Raw genomic sequence first — 21717 nt, forward strand, 5'->3', positions numbered from 1 at the left:
CTAAAAAAAAAAAAAAAAAAAAAAGAATAATCTAATGAGCTTCATAAAATGCTGTACCCGCATATAGTATGGTCGGTATTTTATTGTTTTGTCAGGGTCCCAAAGACTAGGCCACTGTGATGCTCAGGCATCGTGTTTGCACACAGTTCATTCCTGTGTTCATTCATTCATTACAGTAGAATGTAAGTTTCAAGAAATCAGTGAACTTATTGTATACACTGTCCTTTAAATCCCCAATGCCTGCAACAGTGCCTGGGGCAAAGCAAATGCTTGTTGGATTAAAATGAAAAACTGGGTAACAAGAGTGAAACTCCGTCTCAAAAATAAATAAATAAATAAAAATAAAATAAAACGAAAAACTGGTCAGGCGCAGTGGCTCACGCCTGTAATCCCAACATTTTGGGAGGCTGAGGCAGGCGCATCACTTGAGATCAAGAGTTCGGGACCAGCCTGGCCAACATGGTGAAACGCTGTGTACTAAAAACAGAAAAATTAGCCGGGCGTGGTGGCAGGCACCTGTAGTCCCAGCTACTCGGGAGGCCGAGGCAGAATAGCTTGGACCAGGGAAGCGGAGGGTGCAGTGAGCCAGGATCGTGCCACTGCACTCCAGCCTGGGCGACACAGCGAAACTTTGTCTCAAAAAAAGAAAAAAAGGCCAGGCGCAGTGGCTCACGCCTGTAATCCTAGCACTTTGAGAGGCCGAGGTGGGTGGATCACCTGAGGTCAGGAGTTCAAGACCAGCCTGGCCATCATGGTGAAACCCCATCTTTAGGAAAAAAAAAAAAAAAAAGAAAAGAAAAGTTACAAGTTGACTGGGAAATCGCTATGAACCAGACTCGAAGATGATGCTCAACTGTAGAATGAGATTGCAAAGAACATTTATCAATTAACAATTTCGTGTAGAAGCTCCCAAGCCCAATTAAAGCTCAAGGCTATCGTCCACGCAGTGGGTTGCAAATCTCTCCTATCCCAAGACAGCAGAGAAAGCGAGCCCGGCGAAGGTGGCCTCCGCGTGAAGGCGGGAATTGCACAGTATTTACAAGGAAGCCGCGGTGAGGTTGCTTAGCAACCCGCCTGAGGGGGGAACGGGCTCCACTGCGCACGCGTACACGGGCGGGGCGTTTTGCGCACGCGCGGGCGAGAGCTCGGGGCGTTTGCGGCCTGACGGTTGCCAGGGTGACAGGGACACAACATGGCGGCCGGATCCTAACGCTCTTCTTCAAGGGACCACCACGGAGATCCTAGTGCGGAACCCCTCCTCGGGGAAGTGGAAAGCAGGGGGCATCCTTCCTGCCTCTTTCTTTTACGTCGAGTGTTGGCAAAGGGTTGTAGCCGGCTTCCGCAACCAAGATGAAGAGTGAGTGGGGCTGGGGACGGGGGCAGGGACTGGAGAGCGAGCGGCGGGGGCGGGAGGGACTGGGGAGCTTGAGGGGCCTGTGGGGCTGGCGGGGCCGGGCTTCGTAGCCTTCTGCCGTGACTCGGAAGGCATGAGAGGCTCCGCATGTGGGTCCCGAATCCCCCTCGGCTGTAAGAAGCCGGTGCCCCTGGGGGAAGTTCGAGGGATTGGGGCTGGGTTGGGAACTTTGGGGTCTCGGAGAGCCGACCCGAGCCCCGCTCAGGCATATTTTGGTGCGGGTACGTGGTTCTTACGTTGGAGTTTGGGGAGTTGAGTGTGATTCATTTTATTTTTTTAAATGCTGGCTTGAACCTAACATTTTTTTTTTTTTTTTTTTTTTAGTTTTTCAGACTCTGTCGCCAGGCACCAGGCTGGAGTGGAGTGGCTCAATCTCGGCTCCCTGCAACCTTCGTCTCCTGGGTTCAAGCAATTCTCCTGCCTCAGGCCCCCGAGTAGCTGGGACTACAGACGCGCGCCACCACGCCCAGCTAAATTTTGTATTTTTAGTAGAGGCGAGGTTTCACCATGTTGACCATGCTTCGATCTCTTGACCTTGTGATCCGCCCGCCTCGGCCTCCCAAAGTGCTGGAATTACATGTGAGAGCCACCGCTCCTGGCCCGAACCTAACATTCTTTTCTTGAACATTCGGCAGAAACGCAGGGAATGCTTACAGTGTGGCTCCCTGCCTTCTAATGATATTGGTTTAGTGTCCAATTGAAAGGAAAGCTGGACCGTGTGCTTTAATTTTTGGGTCAAGCAGTAGTTTTTTGAAGGGGGGTTTGCTTTTTTTTTCTTTTGAGACGGAGTTTCACTCATGTTACCCAGGCTAGAGTGCAATGGCGGGATCTCGGCTCACCGCAACCTCTGCCTCCTGGGTTCAGGCAATTCTCCTGCCTAAGCCTCCGAGTAGCTGGGACTACAGGTACGCACCACCATGCCCAGCTAATTTTTGTATTTTTAGTAGAGGCGAGGTTTCACCTTGTTGACCAGGATGGTCTCGATCTCTTGACCTCGTGATCCACCCGCCTCGGCCTCCCAAAGTGCTGGGATTACAGGCTTGAGCCACCGCGCCCAGCCAGGAACCATTTTTTAATAGTAATTTTGAAGCAACCTTTTATTTAAATTAAAAGCATTACTTCAAAGTTGGGAAATGAGTTTAGTCCCTGTAGAAAATGTAACAGGTAAATCATATAAGAGTTATTGATTAAAAAAAAAAAAAGAAAAGAAAATGTAACAGGTAAATCAATTTACATATGTAGGATTTGTGGATTATTAACAATCCAAGTGCAACCAACTAGAAAGATGTGTTGGCTTTTTTTTATCACTGTACAGGTGTAATTGTTTATGGTTGTGAGCAAGAGGTGCAGGAAAAATTCAGACCTTTGCTGTGAAAAGATTATGTTAGGAGTAGTTATAATGTTAAATTTGCATTGTATCCTGTTAGTGTGTACATTGCATAACGTTTTAAATAATTTATCTCATTCACCCTTTACAAGGCATTTTTATTTTTTTTGTTGGATGTTGCTTAATGTCTGTCTTTTCCATTAATGCACTGCAAAGCTGTAGTTAGAATCCAAGGTCTGCAGAAGACTTTACAGTTTTCCTTGTAGTGCAGACTTCTGTATACTGCACATATTTTGCACTGTATTCCTTTTTTCTTCCCATCTGTTTGTTTTGAAATTTTTCAGATGTACAAGAGCAGTACATTGAATATTTATAAACCCTTCTTTCACTAGATGCACCATTTTGCCTTATTGTTGTGTGCTCACTTTCACTCTGGTGTTTTCTCTCTCTCATTTATGTATTTATTTTCACCAAACCTTTCAAGAGTTAGTTGTGGGCGGGCCGGGCGCGGTGGCTCAAGCCTGTAATCCCAGCACTTTGGGAGGCCAAGGCGGGTGGATCACGAGGTCAAGAGATCGAGACCATCCTGGTCAACACGGTGAAACCCCGTCTCTACTAAAAATACAAAAAAAAAATTAGCTGGGCATGGTGGCGCCTGCTTGTAATCCCAGCTACTCAGGAGGCTGGGGCAGGAGAATTGCCTGAACCCAGGAGGCGGAGGTTGCCGTGAGCCGAGATCTCGCCATTGCACTCCAGCCTGGGTAACGAGCGAAACACCCTCCCCCAAAAAAAAAAAAAAAAAAAAAAGAGTTAGTTGTAGGCTAACTACTAATAATTCACCACTTCTTTCAATAGTTATCTGCCGAGAACAAGGACATTCTCCTGCATCATCACATTACAAATAACACATTTAGAGAATTTAACAATGATACAATACTCTAATATACAGTCTGTATTTCAGTCTTTCCGTTTATCCCAATAGCATCTGTTATAGTTATTTATATTTGTTCTACGATCAATCAAGAATCACGAATTGCATTCTGTTGTCATGTCTCTTTGGTCTCTTTTCATGTAATATGGTATCCCTGCGTTTTGTGTCTTTCATGACAATGACATTTTTATTTTTATTTTTGGCTGTCCTCTGTAGGCCAAATGACTTTTTTTTTTGAGATGGAGTCTCACTCTGTCTCCCAGGTTGGAGTGCAGTGACTTAGTGGTGTGATCTCAGCTCACTGCAACCTCCGCCTCCCGGGTTCCAGCAATTCTCCTGCCTCAGCCTCCTGAGTAGCTAGGACTACTACTACTAGCGTGTGCCATGACACATGGCTAATTTTTTTTTTAGTAGAGACAGAGACAGGGTTTCACCATATTAGCCATGCTGGTCTCGAACCCCTGACCTCGTGATCTGCCTGCCTTGGCCTTCCAAAGTGCTGGGATTACAGGCATGAGCCACACCATATCTGGCCAATTTACATCTTCTAAACTTTTGTTTTTAAAATCTATTTAGTATTGTTTGGTATGTTCTTTTAGATGGTCATTTTAGTAGTTTTCGGTTAGTTGGTTTAATGGTGACATTTTTATTCTCCCTTTCTTCCTTCTACCTTAAAATTTACCCTAAGAATTATTGTAACCTTTTATCCCCCTGGTTTATATCCTGATCATTAAATAAATGATTTACAAATAGTTAACAATGGAGAGAATATTCCAGAACTGGAAATCACAGAGACAGATTCGTAGAAGTAGAATGATCGGGAAAAGTGAGTAATGGTGAAATTGGATCCATAGCTTGGGGTCAGAGTGGGGCTGGGAATGCTAGATTATTACAGGGGTCTTTCTTTCTGGATTTTCTTGGTATATTTTTGTATTTGTTTTCTAGGCAATGTCCATGTGTTTAGAGGTGTGTTATTCTGTGGAGTATTCCTGTCCTCCTTTTCATTTTGTGTCATTTGCAACAGTAGAGAGCAAGGAGAGCTCTCAGCAGTTGTTAAGAGTGTGGGCATTGGAGCCGGTGGGCATGGCAGCTTCAAGCCTGTTACTCACTTTTTTTCTTATGCTGGTTTTCTTCAAGGCCTTAGCCTATTTCCATATAAATAATGAAGAAGAAAGTAACTAGAAATATAACCGTAGTAGTTATTAGTTATTCATATGTAATCTTAGTTATTCATAGGTGATCTTAAATCTTTTACCAATGCCTCTCAGGTGGAAGTATGAACCTGGGGTAACATTGTAAAATGAATGACACTAAGGCAAGATGCTCTAAGCCCTCTGTCACGCTGCATAAGGGCTGCTGGAGGGCACCTCAGCTGTGTGACAGCGCCAGCACTGTGAAAGAACCCGCTATTTAGCCAACTAGGGAAGGAGATGTCCAAAATGGCCAAGATATCTCCTTCCTGGGGAAGTTTGGAGAAAACTCTGCTTCTCCAAGCTCTTGTGGTAGGCCTGACGGCTGTCAGTCAGGCCTGCAGACATCCAGGGGCTTAACTGTCTCTATGTGATGCTGTGCGTCAGTGGTCACGTTCCATGTCCAGTCTCATGTTCTGCTTCTGCACCTGGTTCCTTTTTTCTTAGAAAAGATAATCAGTAATAGTAATATAAATCTTCATGTTTTAGTTCTTTCTTGATAGGCATGGAAAAAATGCTGATGCATTATGCTCCTTACCTCACTTCGGTTGCCAGAAATTCCTAAGCCCCTACCTGAATGACAGGCGATATACTTAACTCTATCACTGCCACGTGCTATCTGCCCTGCCCCCAGATTTACAACTCAATAAAAGTGAGAGCGTCTTGGCATTTGGGGCCACTGCTGGTCTCCGTGATTTGGGTAGTAGTGGACCCATGGGCTCAAACTCTCTTTTCTCTATCTCTATGTCTTGTGTCTTTTATTTCTACAATTTCTTGTCTCCACACCAGCGGGAGCGGCTCACAGAACCTTGTAGGGCTGGATCCTATATCTGGTACCCAATATGGCAGTGAACCCTATAGTTCCGGTTATCTATTACTGTGAAACAGATCACTTCAATTTTGTGGCTTAAAAGAACAACTATCTTAGCTCAGAGGAGTTTGTTAAAGAAGAAAAAAAAAAAAAGAAAAAGAAAATTAAAAAAAAAATAATAATAATAAAAAGAACAACTAACAGTATTTCTTACTTATTTATTTATTTATTTATTTTGAGACAGAGTTTCGCTCTTGTTACCCAGGCTGGAGTGCAATGGCGCGATCTCGGCTCACCGCAACCTCCGCCTCCTGGGTTCAGGCAATTCTCCTGCCTCAGCCTCCTGAGTAGCTGGGATTACAGGCACGCGCCACCATGCCCAGCTAATGTTTTGTGTTTTTAGTAGAGATGGGGTTTCACCATGTTGACCAGGATGGTCTCGATCTCTTGACCTCGTGATCCACCCGCCTCGGCCTCCCAAAGTGCTGGGATAACAGGCTTGAGCCACCGCGCCCGGCCAACTGTCAGTATTTCTTGTGGTTCTTCAGGTTGCCTGGATTCGACTAGGTAGGTCTTACTAGAAGTCTCTCATGCAGTCAGATGGTGGCTGCTGCTGAAGTCATCTTAAAAGTTTCTTTTTTATTTTGAGACGGAGTTTCACTCTGTTGCCCAGGCTGGAGTTCAGTGACACAATCTTGGCTCACTGCAACCTCTGCCTCCTGGATTCAAATGATTCTCCTGTCCCAGCCTCCCAAGTAGCTGGGATTGTAGGCGTGCACCACCATGCCCAACTAATTTTTGTATTTTTTGTAGAAACTGGGTTTCACCATGTTGGCCAGGCTGGTCTCAAACTCCTGACCTCAAGTGATTTGCCTGCCTCAGCCACCCAAAGTTCTGGCATTACAGGTGTGAGCCATTGCACCCGGCCATCTTAAAAGTTTCTTCCTTCGAATGTCTGGTAGTTGATGCTGGCTGCCCATAGGGACCTCAGCTTGGGTGTCAGTCAGAACACTACACAAGGTCTCTCCCTGTGGCCTGGGCTTCCTCTCAACATGGCAGTTGCTTCTAAAGTGAACATCCCAAAAGTATGAGGTAAAAGCTGCATTAGCCTTTCTGGTCTGTGGCATAGCATCGCTTCGGCAGTCTCCCAGATTCAAGGGGAAGAGAACATGGATCCTAACTCTTTTTTTTTTTTTTTTTTTTTTTTTAAAAGACAGGATCTTGCTCTGTCACCCAGGCTGGAATACAGTGGTGCATTCACAGCTCACTGCAGCCTCAACCTCCCAGGCTCAAGCGATCCTCCCGCCTCCGCCTCACAAAGTGTTGGAATTACAGGAGTGAGCCACCACGCCCTGCTGGATCCCAGCTCTTGATGGATGAGTGTCAAAGACATACTGAAAATGAGCCAGTGAGATAGCATATCTAGAGGCTGCTATTTTTGGAAAATAAAATCTTTTGCATTCATCTTTTTTTTTTCTTTGAGACAGAGTTTCAATCTTGTGGCCCAGGCTGGAGTGCAATGGCTGATCTCAGCTCACTGCAACCTCCACCTGCCAGGTTCAGGCATTCCTCCTGCCTCTGCCTCCCGAGTAGCTGAGAATACAGACTCCTGCCACCATGCCCAGCTAATTTTGGTAGAGACAGGGTTTCCCCATGTTGGCCAGGCTGGTCACAATCTCCTGACCTCAGGTGATCCACATGCCTTGACCTCTCAAAGTGCTGGGATTACAGGCGTGAGCCACCACACCCGGCCCACATTCGTCTTTAAACAGGGATGATAATATCAATCACATAGCATTGTTTCAAAAATTAAATGAAATCATCTTTGTAAAGCTCATAGCACAGTGTCTGGTACCTGATAAATTGTGAATGAATTATTATTAGCTATCCCAGTGGATGGAAGGCAGGAATATGAAAAGGGAAAGAATGAAAACATCAGTCAGATCCTTACTTCGAAAAGTTTTATTCTTACCTAGTCTAATTGAAGTACCACTCTTTTTTCTCCATCTGAACTTTTTTCTTTTTTTTTTCTTGAGACAGAGTCTTGCCCTGCCGCTCAGGCTGGAGTGCAGTGGCGCGATCTTGGCTCACTGCAACCTTCACCTCCTGGGTTCAAGCAATTTTCCTTCCTCAGCCTCTCGAGTAGCTGGGATAACAGGCGCCTGCCACCACACCTGGCTGATTTTTTTTTGTAGTTTTTAGTAGAGTTTCACCATCTTAACCAGGCTGGTCTTGAACTCCTGACCTCGTGATCCAAGTGCTTTGGGCTCCCCAAGTGCTGGGATTAAAGGCATCAGCCACTGCGCCCAGCCCAGAGATAATTTTTTAAAGTATCTGTTATAATTACAATGAGGATTAAGCTGTCTTTTTTTTGTTTTCCCCATGGGAAGAGTTAAAGAATTTGTTTTTCTTAAATGCCAGTATTTTTATAGAATCAAATTTACCTCAAGTAATCCTTTTCATTTCCTTCCTTGTGTGAGCATCAACTTCTGTTTTTATTTTATTTATTTATTGTTTATTATTATTTTTTTAAGAGATGAGGGTCTCACCATGTTGCCTAGACTGATCTCAAACTCCTGGGCTTAGGTGATCCTCCTGCCTCAGCCTCCCAAAGTGTTGGAATTACAGGTGTGAGCCACTGTGTCTGGCTACCTTCTGTTTTTATAAATAGGTGTATCATCAAGCAACTGTTTCTCTTGAAATAAAAACAAAATGAGGTAAACTTAATACTGGCTTTGTGATCAATCCAAACAGAAGGTGCTGAATTAGCCTTAGGGCCTTCCCCTGTTTGCCACAGTCAGTGCTGGTTAACATTTCCTTAGGTGGACAGTCATAAATTGGTGTATTTATATATACATATAAATATATGGTGGTTCCTTACACACTCAAAACTACATGGGATTACATTAAATATGCTATATTGTAGCTTCTAGGATGATGCATCTATGAAGATGTTTGAACATAGATTTTTTTTTAAATTCTTTTTTTTTTTTTTAGGGTTGTGTTCCCATAAGAACATAGATTTTTTTTTTTTTTTTGAGACAGAGTCTTGCTCTGTTGCCAGGCTGTAGTGCAATGGCATGATCTCGGCTCACTTTAGCCTCTGCCTCCTGGGTTCAAGCGATTCTCCTGTCTCAGCCTCCCAAGTAGCTGAGATTGCAGGCATGCACCACCACACCCAGCTAATTTTTTGTAATTTTAGTAGAGACGGGGTTTCACCATGTTGACCAGGATGGTCTCGATCTCTTGACCTCGTGATGCACCCACCTCGGCCTCCCAAAGTGCTGGGATTACAGGCTTGAGCCACCGCGCCCGGCCTAGAGAGGGGTTTTACCATGTTGGCCAGGATAGTCTTGATCTTCTGACCTTGTGATCCTCCCACCTTGGCCTCCCAAAGTGCTGGGATTACAGGCGTGAGTAATCCAATGTATATTACTGCACCTGGCCAATGTATATTTTTTTAATAGATTAGGTCTTGCTAGCTTTTTTTTTTTTTTTTTTTTTGAGACGTAGTCTCTCTCTTGCCCAGGCTAGAGTACAGTGATACGATCCTGGCTCACTGCGCTCTCCACCTTCTTAATTCTTCTGCCTCAGCCTCTTAAGTAGCTGGGATTACAGGCATGCACCACCACGCCTGGCTAATTTTTATTGTTTTAGTAGAGACTGGGTTTCACCATGTTGGCCAGGCTGATCTGAAACTCCTGACCTCAGGTGATCCACCTGCCTTGGCCTCACAAAGTGCTGGGATTACAGGTGTGAGTCACTATGCTTGGCCAGGTCTTGCTATGTTGACCAGGCTGGTCTTGAACTCCTGATCTCAAGTGATCCTCCCATCTTGCACTCCCTAAGTGTTAGGATTACAGATGTGAGCCATCATACCTGATCCAGCACATAGATCTTTGAATAATTCTTCGAGTTTATCAGTGGCACAGAGTTCTAGCAGTGGACTTACTGGGTTAATGGGTGTAATTTAAATTTTCGAATAGTTTTGTGTTCTTTTGTGTTTTCGCAATGTTTAGTAATTCAAGTCATAATTTTCCTCGCTATACTAAGTAATTAATTGGGTACAGCCCTCGTTGTTGAAGCTTCTTGACCTTGTTTTAGTAATTTGAAGTACTTAATCTCTTGAAGAGAATGGAAATTAGTAAGAAACTGAATTCCTCTTCCTTGCATAAGCTAGCTGTAACCAGCAATTAACTCCCCCAATTCTTTTCCGCCTCCTGCTGGTGAAGCCCCATAGCTCTGATGCCTGTCACCTGCCCTGATTAAGAACTTTACAAACAGCACATGAATAAAAATGTTTGGACTTGAACGTGACAAGTTTTGCATTTCACAAAAAGTGAATTTGACCTTCATTTTCACTTGTTAAATAAGGCTGAATTCCACGTAAACAAGCTTTGGTTTAATCAATGTGCGTAGAAACTTAATACAGATATATTCATTTATCTCCCTTGTTCTCCCTTTTTCATCCAACTCTGTTATTTTAACCCCTCTTTGTCCTTGAATCTGTTTTTCTTTTTGCTTTGGTGCTTGTTGACTCCATTCCCAATAATGTGGGCATGACTTTCATTTACAGTGCCGTAGCTCGGTGCCCTTCAGAGCTTTCTGTCATGCTTTGTCTACATTTCCGTGTTTCTTGTTTAAGTTTGAAGGCCTGTCAAATTATGCCAGATTTGTTGGAGAGAATAGGAACTTTTCCCAGGTATTTTTTCATAGAGATGGTTTCTTTGTTTCTCCCTGCCTGTTACCCTTGTTTTATGTCCCATACTTTCTGCCTGCTAGAAGAGCCACGAGGGAAGCAAGTGACCCCTTTATCTACCACAGACATCTCCAGTGCAGCAAGTTCCATGTATGCTGTTGTGATGGTCTAGAGCCAGGCTGGGACGTTGGCACACGCTGAATTTGGGTACTGAAACCACTTTAAAGTTCACAGTTGACCTATTTTTTTAAAAGCAAGTCTGCTTAATTTACCTGTGATGAAACACCTATTGGAATTTATTGTATAAAATCCCTTTTCTTGTAAATCTGAATTCCTTAGTCCAGAGCTTGATTTTCAGTAACTGACCTCCAATCTCTCCTGTGATTTTCTTTCTTTTTTTTTTTTTTTTTTGACAGACTCTCTCTCTCTCTCTCTCACTCAGGCTGAAGTACAGTGGCACCATCATGGCTCACTGCAGCCTTAACTTCCCGGGCTCAGATGATTGTCCTATCTCAGCCTCCCAAGTAGCTGGGACTATAGGCACATGGCACCACACCTGGCTAATTTTTTGTGTTTTTGGTAGAGACAAGATTTCACCATGTTGCCCAGGCTGGTCTCAGACACCTGGGCCCAAGCGATCCACCCACCTGAGCCTCCCTGAATGCTGGGATTACAGGCTTGAGCCACCACGCCCAGACCCTTCCTGTGATCTTTACGTCTGTCTTCCTTTAAAATGATATTGTAGTTTTAAGACAGTTCATTTTAAGTTCATGTTTTTCATGGCGCTTAGCGGACACTTTTACTGATTTCTTAAAATTCTTGAAATGCTCACCTTTACGCACATTTAAAGTAATGTGTGTTCATTGCAAACATTGAAAAATGTAGAGAATTAATTCAGAAAGGAGATGTAAAAAAAAGGAAAGAAAAATGAAGAGAATTATACTGAAGAAAATTTAAATCACCTTCAGTCCCGCTCAGACACAGCTGCATAAAATGTTACGTATTTATATTCAGTCTTTTCTCTGCAGGTGTCGTATGTGTTACCATCATTACCCCTTTTTCACTCAGCATGAAATTATGGCTGAACATTTTCCCATGTCATGAAATATTATTCGAAAGCATCATTATTAATAATTACATCATTCAATCTGTGACTATTTCATAGCTCTTTGTTTTGTTTTGTTTTGTTTTTTGTTTTAAAGACGGGGTTTCACCGTGTTGGTCAGGCTGGTCTTGAACTCCCGACCTCAGGTGATCCGCCCGCCTTGGCCTCCAAAGTGCTTGGATTATAGGCGTGAGCCACCACACCCGGCCATTATTTCATAGCTTATTAGAGCATTTCCTTGATACTGGATATTTAAGTTTCTGGCATTCTTACTTTTGCGACACTGTGAATGCCATCTTTGTTTATAGGAGCTTCCTTCTGAAACAAAGTCCTGGAGGTTGTAACTGCCTTTCTCTGATCTCTGCTACAAGGATGAGCCATGTGTGTAACGGAGAAGGCTCGTGGACTGTTCTCTGCCAAGGCTTTTGCAGTCTTACTTTCCAATTATTTGGGCTGTAGAAACTTTTACAACTGGTGAGACTTTTACTCTCTAGAGTTTACTTACTCCTTCCATTCCTGCTTGAAAAGTAGTGTATCCATTCTTGCCTGTACTTATCTTTGTCTTGAAATAGCTTCCTAAGGCAGTCAGTAGATTCAGTATACTCCATCATTCTGACTCTTCCCACCACTTTCCCTGGGCCAGCAGGCTCAGTAGATATTCGGTTCCTGAAAGGCAGCAGTGAATGCGGGCATTCTTTCAACCAGACGATATTTCGTCATAATATGCCAGGCTGTGGCATTTTGCCATCTGACCAATAAGCCAGACTCACATATTTTGGGTTTTTGTTCACAGCACTACCCCACATCAGGGTGCTCATTTGTTGTCAGTCAGGGTTTGGTCAGGACAACGGAAACTGTCCTAGGTATTTCAAACAGGAAGGCATTTAACATAGTGAACTAGAGGCCCACAGAACCATTGTCAGGGCTGGGGGTAGTGTGATGGCCGCAAAGCCAGAGAAAGTTGCTGTTAGCTTTCAGAAAATTAGGAAGTGCAAGAATTGTAGGAAACTGTTGCATATCAGCTGGGCCCTCTGTGGGACCAGGGAAGGTGAATTTCAGGAGAGTCCTTGGACTAGGCTGCTGGGACAATGTGACAACAGCCTGGAGACTAAGCCCACCCCCGTGCCCACCCCTGGGGAAGAATCCCACCTCTGCTGCTCCTCCGCTTTCTGAATCTTGTAGGGTATCGGGTAGCTGAGCCTCTCCTCACCGGCCAGGATCCAAGTGAGGTGGTTCCTGCTATACGAGGGAGGGCACAGACTGGGAGGAATTGCTGCTTTGTTCCAGCTTCCCCTAAAGCTGAGAGGACCACTGAACCTTACAAAAATAGAACAGTTCTCAGTATATTGCCGGTAAACTCTCTTACAGATAAAAACTTTGCCGTCTGGAAGTTAATGCAAATATATGCATAAATAACATTTTATTTTTGTAATCACTTTTGTTTTTAGACTATAAAGCAATTGGCAAAATAGGAGAGGGAACGTTTTCTGAAGTTATGAAGATGCAAAGCCTGAGGGATGGAAACTACTATGCATGTAAACAAATGAAGCAGCGCTTTGAAAGGTAGGCCATCAGAGATGTACTTAGGACCAACAGATCCAGATTGCAGTTTTTGTTTTTGTTTTTGTTTTTTTGTTTTTGTTTTTTTTTTTTTGAGACGGAGTTTCACTCATGTTACCCAGGCTGGAGTGCAATGGCTCGATCTCGGCTCACCGCAACCTCCGCCTCCTGGGTTCAGGCAATTCTCCTGCCTCAGCCTCCTGAGCAGCTGGGATTACAGGCACGCACCACCAGGCCCAGCTAATTTTTTGCATTTTTAGTAGAGACGGGGTTTCACCATGTTGACCAGGATGGTCTCGATCTCTTGACCTCGTGATCCACCCGCCTCGGTCTCCCAAAGTGCTGGGATTACAGGCTTGAGCCACCGCGCCTGGCCCAGATTGCAGTTAAGAACGGCAACTTAATATTAGCAGAGAAAGTTTATTCATTAATAATGTGTAAGATACAATCAGATTTCTTTGGGCAGTGAGGGTTATATGTTAATGTTATGTTTGTCATACCAGAATTTACTCATATCTAGGCTTACTGTAATAGCAGTAATCTGTGGCCACAAAAAAATTTGTTTTAAAAGTGTGCCTCACCTTAAACAGTTTGTGTGTTCTTAAAAGTTATGTATGTGGGCCGGGCGCGGTGGGTCAAGCCTGTAATCCCAGCTCATTGGGAGACCAAGGTGGTAGGCTTGCTTGAGCCCAGGAATTTGAGACCAGCCTGGGCAACAAAGGGAAACTCTGTCTCCACAAAAAAATTTTAAAAATCAGCCAGGCGTGATGGTGTGTGCCTGTGGTCCCAGCTACTTGGGAGGCTGAAGTGGAGGATCTCTTGAAGCCAGGAAGGTGACACTGTAATGAGCTGTGTTTGTGCCACTGAACTCCAGCCTGGGCGACGAGTGAGACCGTCTCATTCTGCCTTCCTTGACAAGGAAGAAACAACTCAGGTGGACCAGGCACTTTTGGTGTGTGATGGATTTGGCAGTGAGCAGACCCAGGATGTGCTTCACCGCCAGGAAGCCATGTCCCTTACTTAGGTAACAGCACACACACACAAATCCATCTCTGTTTACTAATCATTGTGTAAATGAATCCTCAGAGTCATCCTGCACAGTCGTGTAGGTGGTGTGAGGAATGTGAAGCACTAATAGTAGAAAGTCACACTGAGTCACTTGGGCAGAATGAGGTTGGTATTTGAGCCTCTAGCCCTTACCCCCTCCAGTGTTCACTTCTGCCCCTTTCCTCTGCTTTAATTGAAATAGAAATGGATGGCCTTTGCAGAAATTTTAGTTAATATGAAGTTAACAAAAGGTTAAAAAAAATACACATAACACATTAGTACTGTGGCAGGGAGGGCACTTTCACTCCTGAGGATTGTTTGCCTTTTGAGTAACTCAAGGCCTCAGTTAGAGATAAGGAAGTTACTTACTTGCCTGAGGCCTCAACAGAACTGAGTCCGCTGCGCGTCTTTTCTGGTATATCCTTAGAATTCTCCTCCAGCAGTACTCTCCAAGAGTGCACAGTCGAGAATAGTCTATCTTTGGGTGCAGTGGCTCACACCTGTAATCTCAGCACTTTGGGAGGCCAAGGTGGGAGGAACACCTGAGCCTGGAAGTTCAAGACCAGCCAGGAGAACATGGCAAAACCCCTGCTCTACCAAAAACAGAAATACGAAAATTAGCTGGGCATAGTGGTGGTGCTTGTAGTCCTAGATACTCAGGAAGCTGTAGTGGGGGGATTGCTTGAGCCCTGGAGGTTGAGGTTGAGGTTGCAATGAGCCATGATTGTGCCACCCAGCCTGGGCAACACAGCAAGACCCTGTCTCGAACAACAATAACAAAAAACAGTTCTCTTTTGCTATGCTTTTAGATTATCCTATGGAAATAGAAGAAATGGAATGAGTCTGTTAAAAAAGAATCCCTAATAAAAAAATAAGAATAAAAACGCAAAATAAAAAAAAATAAAAAAAAAAGAATCCCTAATCTTGGTATTTGTAGGATTTCTCTGTGCCCTGAGGCAGTGACATTGGCACAAGTCTTCTGAACCTAGGGTTCAGCATAGGGTTACTAGCTCTGACTCCAAAGATCAGAACCAGCAGCTCTTTCACTTTAGTTAATGTGATCTTGGACAATTCCTTAATTTCTCTGTGCCTCTGTTTCTTTATTTATGCGACGGGGATAACCGCAGTATCTACCCTGTAAGATTGCTGTGAGGGTGAAATTAAATAAGGCAGATAAAGCGCTTAGTGCAGTGCTGGCACACGAGATAAAGCAACTTGCTATGTGAATCAGTTTTTCCATAACAGATAATACAAGTTAGGAGAGCTTGAAGACTATTTGAAGATGGAAGTGAGATAATAATAGTAAAATTGATACAGCAGTTGTTCACTACGTATCTGGTGTCATGAACGGTACCAGGTGAATTATATGCATGTGTCATTGAATCCTCACTGAAGTCCTGGGAGGAAGATGCATTGTTACATCTTTCAGACTAGGGAATTAAAGTTTGCAGAGATCGAGTTCCCCACCCGGCCCATTGCTGCCCAACTGGCAAGTGGTAGAGCTGAGTCTGAGCCCAGGTCTGTGTAGGTCCAGAGCTGGTGATCTTCCCACCATTCCTCCCAGCTGCAGACCCTGATGCCACTGTCAGGTCTAGATGTGGTACTAGTTTTTCTCAAGTCACACCTCTAAGTAGTCCTCAAATTACTTTTACAAAAATAAAAAGTCTGATGTGTAAGTTATGAATAAAAACAAAGGCAAGAAACTAATGAGTCTCTCTAAAAGCTTTTTTTTTTTAATTTAAAAAGAATATAATATAAAAAAAACCTCAAACAGGTACAAAATGAAAGTAATTAACCCTAGGTACCCAGCAGCCAGAATCAACAACCCTGCGATTTTTATTTAATCTGTACCTCCATGCAGTATACTTCTTCTACTTGGTCATTATTACATGACTCCATATAGCTTGGGCTGCTGTAACAAATTATACTGTATCCCGTATGGCTTAAACAGCACACATTTATTTCTTACAGTTCTGGAGGCTGATAAGTACAAGATTAAAGTGCTGGCAGACAAGTCTGGTGTCTGGCGAGGGCTTACTTTAGGATTTGCAGGCGGCCCTCTTCTTGCTGTGTCCTCAAATGACAGATGGCAGAGAGAGAGAAGATGCAAGTTCTGGAGTCTCTGTGTTTCTTCTCAGAGCACTAATGCCATGTGCTTTAATTGCTTCCCAGAACGCCCACCTCCTCATATCATCCCATCAGGGGTTTAGAGTTTCAACATACGAATTTTGGAGGACACAAACATGCAATCTATAACATTATTCAGTTTTTTTTGAAAAGTAAAATTTATATACCTTGAAGAGTACGTTGTTTGTCTGTATAAATTTGGCAAGTAGATATTTTCATGTAATCAAGATGTAGAACATTAATATAACCGTAGAAAGTTCTTCCATGTTCCTTTTCAGTGAGCTTCCCACTACCATCCCGGGCAGTCACTAGTCTGGTTTTTTTGTTATCCTTTTCTAGAAATTCATATTAAATGGAATTTCACAGTATGTGCTCTTGTGTCCAGCTCCTCGGCATTATGTCTTTGAGATTCATCCTCACTGTTTTTCGGTGGTTTATGCCCTTTTTTTTTTTTTTTTTTTTTGAAGAGTCTTGCTCTGTTGCCTAGTCTGGAGTGCAGTGGCACAATCTCAGCTCACTGCAACCTCTGCCTCCCGAGTTCAAGCGATTCTCCTACCTCAGCCTCCTGAGTAGCTGGGACTATAGTCCTGGGCCACCACGGCTGGCTAATTTTTATATTTTTAGTAGAGATGGGGTTTCACTGTCCAGTCTGGTCTTGAACTCCTGACCTTAGGTGATCCACCCGCCTCGGCCTCCCAAAGTGTTGGGATTATAGATGTGAACTACCACACCTGGCCAGTTTATGCCTTTTTAATGCTGAGCAATGTTCATTATAATCTGTGACTACAACGTAATTTGTTTATCCATTTTCCTGTTAATGGACTTTTGGATAGTTCCCAGTTTTGGGCTACCATGAATAAAGCTGCTATGAAATTTGACTTCTTAGGCTGGGCATGGTGGCTTGCTTCTGTAATCCCAGCACTTTGGGAGGCTGAGGCACAAGGATTGCTTGAGCCCTGGAGTTTGAGACCAAGCTGGGCAACATAGTGAGACTCTGTCTCTACAACAAAAACAAAACAAACAGGGTATGGTGGCTCACTTTTGTAGTCCTAGCTACTTGGGAGGCTGAGATGGGAGCATTGCTTGAGCCTGGGAAGTTGAGGCTGCAATGAGCCATGATCACACCACTGCACTCCCTAGCCTAGGTGACAGAGCAAGACTCTGTCTCAAAAAAACAACAAAAGAAATATGGAAATTCTACTTGTACATATATGTTTTCATTTTTTCTTAGGCAGTTACTAGAAACAGAATCACTGGATCAAAGGGTAGGTATATTTTTAACTTTGTAAGAAACTGACAAGCCTTTTCTCAAAGTGATTGTAGCTTTTTACACTACCACTGGCAAAGAATGAAAATTCCAGTTGCTCCATATCCTCACCAGCATTTGATGTTGTTAGCCTTTTAAGTTTAAGCCATTCTGATGATTGTGTGGGATTATCTAATGGTAGTTTTAATTTCTACTTCCCTGATGACTAATGATGATGAGCACTTGATCATGTACCTATTGGCCATTCATGTATCTTCATTTATGAATTGTCTGTCCAAGTTTTTGCCCCTTTAAAAATTTAAAGCTTAAGAAACAAGCCATCCTAAAAAAAAAAAAAAAGAAAAAAAGCCATCCTAAGGAAGAAACAGAGAAAAACTAATTTTAAAAATTAGGTTGCTTGTGTGTTTAGTTCTTTATATATTCTGTATAGAAGTCTTTTATCAGATATGTTTTGCAATTAGTTTCTCCAAGTCTGTGGTTTGCCTGTCCATTTTCTTTATGGGATCTTTTCATGTGCTGAAGTTTTTTAACGTCAGTGAAGTCCAACTTATGGAATTTTTTATGGTTATTGTTCTCTGCTTTCTTAGAATAAATTTTTGCCTACTTCCAGGTTGTGAATATATTGTCCTGTATTTTCTTCTAAAAACTTTATCATTTTAACTTTTTATATTTAGCTCTGTGATCCATCTTAAATTAATTTTTGTGAATGGTGTGCAGTAGGGATCAAGCATCATTTTTTCCCCCAAATGAATATCCAGTTGTTCCAACATCATTTGTTAAAAAAAGATTTTCCTTGCCCTCAATGGGTTATTTTGTCAAAAGCTAATTGACTGCAAAAATATAGGTCTGTTTTGGACTCTGTTCTGTTTCATTGCTCTCCTTGACTGTTGTTATGCCAGTACCATACTGTTTTGATTAATGTAGCTTAACAGTAAGTTTTGAGGTCAGATAGTATAAGTCTTCCAGCTTTCTTCATCTTTTCTTTTTTTTTTTTTTTTTTTTTCTTATCCCGGTTCCAGGGCTCCTGAAGCCCCGGCTGCCGGGATCTGACTCTTCATCTTTTCAAAGACAATTTTGCCTACTCGAAGTCCTTTGTACATCCATATACATTTTAGAATCAGCTCAATTTTTTTTTTCTGTGAGGATTGTAGGAGTATAGCTCATCAATTCTATTAAAAAATAAAACAGCCCAGGCATCATGTCTCACATCTGTAATCCCAGCACTTTGGTAGGCTGAGGTGGGCTGATCACTTGAGCCCAGAGGAGTTCAAGACCAGTCTGGGCAACATGGTAAAACCCTGTCTCAACTAAAAATACAAAAATTAGCCAGGTATATTGGCATTATGAATAGGATTGTATCGAATCTATAGTTCAATTTGGGAGAGAATGCATATCTTTTCTTTTTTTTGAGACAGAGTTTTGCCATGTCACCCACGCTGGAGTACAGTGGCATGATATCAGCTCAATGCAACCTCCACCTCCTGGGTTCAAGCGATTCTTCTGCCTCAGCTTCCTGAGGAGATGGGACTACAGGCGGCTACCACCATGCCCGGTTAATTTTTATATTTTTAGTAGAGATGGGGTTTCACCATGTTGGCCAGAATGGTCTGTATCTCCTGACCTCCTGATCCACCTGCCTCAGCCTCCCAAAGTGCTGGGATTACCGGCGTGAGCCACCACGCCCAGCCAAGAATGCATATCTTAGCAATATTGAACTTTGCAACTCATTAACATGGTATAACCATCCCACCATTTATTTGTTTGCTTTAGTTTCAGCTATGTTACTGTTTTTGAGATGGAGTTTCACTCTTGTTGTCCAGGCTGGAGTGCAATGGGGTAATCTTAGCTCATTGCAACCTCCGCCTTCCAGGTTCACAGGTTCAAGCAATTTTCCTGCCTCAGCCTCCCCAGTAGCTGGGAATACAGGCACGTGTCACCATGCCCAGCTAATTTTTGTATGTTTAGTAAAGACGTGGTTTCGTCATGTTGGCCAGGCTGGTCTCGAAATCCTGACCTCAGGTGATCCCCCTGCCTCGGATCTTGGCTTACTGCAGTATCTTGGCTCACTGCAACCTTCGCCTCCCAGGTTCAAGCGATTCTCCTGCCTAAGCCTCTCAAGTAGCTGGGATTACAGGCATGTGCTACCATGCCCAGCTAATTTTTATATTTTTGGTAGAGGCGGGGTTTCATCATGTTGGCCAGGCTGGTATCAAACTCCTGATCTCAAGTGATCCACCTGTTTCAGCCTCCCGAAGTGCTGGGATTGCAGGCGTGAGTGACTGCGCCCGGCCACGGGGGACATTTAGATACTTGATTTTAACCCTTTCTTCATTTAGTATTTACACATAAATATCTTTCTAAATCCTGTTTTAGCTGCATCTCATACATTTCTATATGTTGTGCTTTATTTGGTTTGAAATATTTTCTGATTTCCCTTGTGATTTCTTTTTTATTGTTTAATTTCCAAATTTTTGAGACTGTTCTAGATAGCTTACTATTACTGATTTCTAATTTAATCCATTATGATCAGAGAACGTGTTCTGTAAAGTTTTCAGTCTTTTGAAATGTGTTGAGACTTACCTTATGCTTCAGCACATTATCTATATGGATGAATGTTCCATATATACTTGAAAAGAATATTTCACATACAGCTTTTGAATATACTGTTTTATAAATGTCTATTAGAATAGGTAGTTAATAATGCTGTTAGGATCTTCTGTATCTTTACTGATTTTTTTTTAAAGATTGTTCAGTCAATTACGGGAGTAGGATACTAAAATCTTCATCTTTTTCGTCAGTCCTGTCAACTTTTCCTTTATGTATATTAAAATTCTCTTATTTAGGCCAGGCACAGTGGCTCATGCCTGTAATCCCAGCACTTTGGGAAGCTGAGGTTGGTGGATCACTTGAGGTTAGGAGTATGAGACCAGCCTGGCCAATGTGGTGAAACCCTGTCTCTACTAAAAATACAAGAATTTGCTAGTTGTGGTGGCAGGTGCCTGTAATCCCAGCTACTTGGGAGGCTGAGGCAGGAGAATCACTTGAACTTGGGAAATGGAGATTGCGGTGAACCAAGATTGCTCCACTACACTCCAGCCTGGGCATCAGAGGAAGACTCCGTCTCAAAAAGAAAAAAAAGGCTGGGTGCCGTGGCTCATGCCTATAATCACAGCGCTTTGGGAGGCCAAGGTAGGGTGGATCACCTAAGGTTGGGAGTTCGAGACCAGCCTGACCAACATGATTAAACCTTGTCTTTACTAAAAATACAAAAATAGCCTGGCATGAAGGTAGGCGCCTGTAATCCCAGCTACTCAGGAGGGTGTAGCAGGAGAATCACTTGCACTTGGGAGATGGAGGTTGCAGTGATCAACCTCCATGGACGTGGCTGATATCATGCCACTGCACTCCAGCCTGGATGACAGAATAAGACTCCATCTCAAAACAAAAAAAAAGATTTTATTTAGCACATACACATTTACAGTTGTCATTGCTTCCTTATGTATTGAGCCTTTTTTTATCATCATGGAATCCTAAGTAGTAATCTTCCTTGTTTTGCAGTCTACTTTGTCTAATAGTAATATAGCCATTTCTTTTGCTGCTTTGCTTTAATTGAGGACTTTCTTCATATAGATTGTACTGGTTAGATAAATTTGTTTTCCATAAAATTCATCCAATAAGATGAAATGTTGATGTTTCGTAATTGATCTTTAATTTTTTTTTTTTTGAGATGGAGTCATGCACTGTCACCCAGGCTGGAATGCGGTGGCATGATCTCGACTCACTGCGACCTCTGCCTCAGCCTCCCTAGTAGCTGGGATTACAGGCTCCCGCCACCACGCCTGGCTAATTTTTTGTATTTTTAGTAGAGATGGTTTCACTGTGTTGGCCAGGCTGGTCTCAAATGTCTGACCTTGTGATCCACCCACCTCGGCTTCCCAAAGTGCTGGGATTCCAGGCATGAGCCACTGTGCCTGGCTGATCTTTAAAAATTTTTTTAAAAGTCTGAGTCCGGATAATCATAATTTGTTCCATTTGTAGAAAAACTCCAATTACGGTAAATGTCATCTTGGTTTTTTTGGAGCAAAGGCTGCCTACATTCCTCTTATGTTCAATTTTGTGGTATTTTGTTTCCGACAGAACAATAAACAAACTGAATGTTACCTGACCACAAAATCCAGAGCAACTCCAAGGCAAAGAAAAGTGGTTACTTCCAGTATTTTTTAGATTTTTTTCATGATT

General features: G+C 43.0%; 1 protein-coding gene across 14 annotated transcripts in view; it reads left to right on the plus strand.

Annotated features, from left to right (window-relative positions):
* Positions 1-1123: 1123 nt before the first annotated feature.
* MOK (MOK protein kinase) overlaps positions 1124-21717 on the plus strand; it is a 47939-nt gene continuing 27345 nt past the window's right edge. For 5 of the 14 annotated variants that reach the window (XM_032287348.1, XM_032287349.1, XM_032287360.1 and 2 more), the window contains exons 1-2: positions 1124-1357; positions 12926-13040. In XM_032287348.1, the coding sequence (XP_032143239.1) occupies positions 1351-1357; positions 12926-13040 (122 nt within the window). In that variant the 5' untranslated portion in view covers positions 1124-1350. Of the gene's footprint in view, positions 1358-11785; positions 11952-12925; positions 13041-21717 lie in introns of all 14 variants that reach the window. The other 9 variants (XM_032287358.1, XM_032287361.1, XM_032287362.1 and 6 more) reach the window with 5 other exon arrangements.

Source organism: Sapajus apella, unplaced genomic scaffold (assembly GCF_009761245.1).
Source record: "Sapajus apella isolate SASKATOON/1434 unplaced genomic scaffold, GSC_monkey_1.0 scaffold20, whole genome shotgun sequence".
NCBI lineage: Eukaryota > Metazoa > Chordata > Mammalia > Primates > Cebidae > Sapajus > Sapajus apella.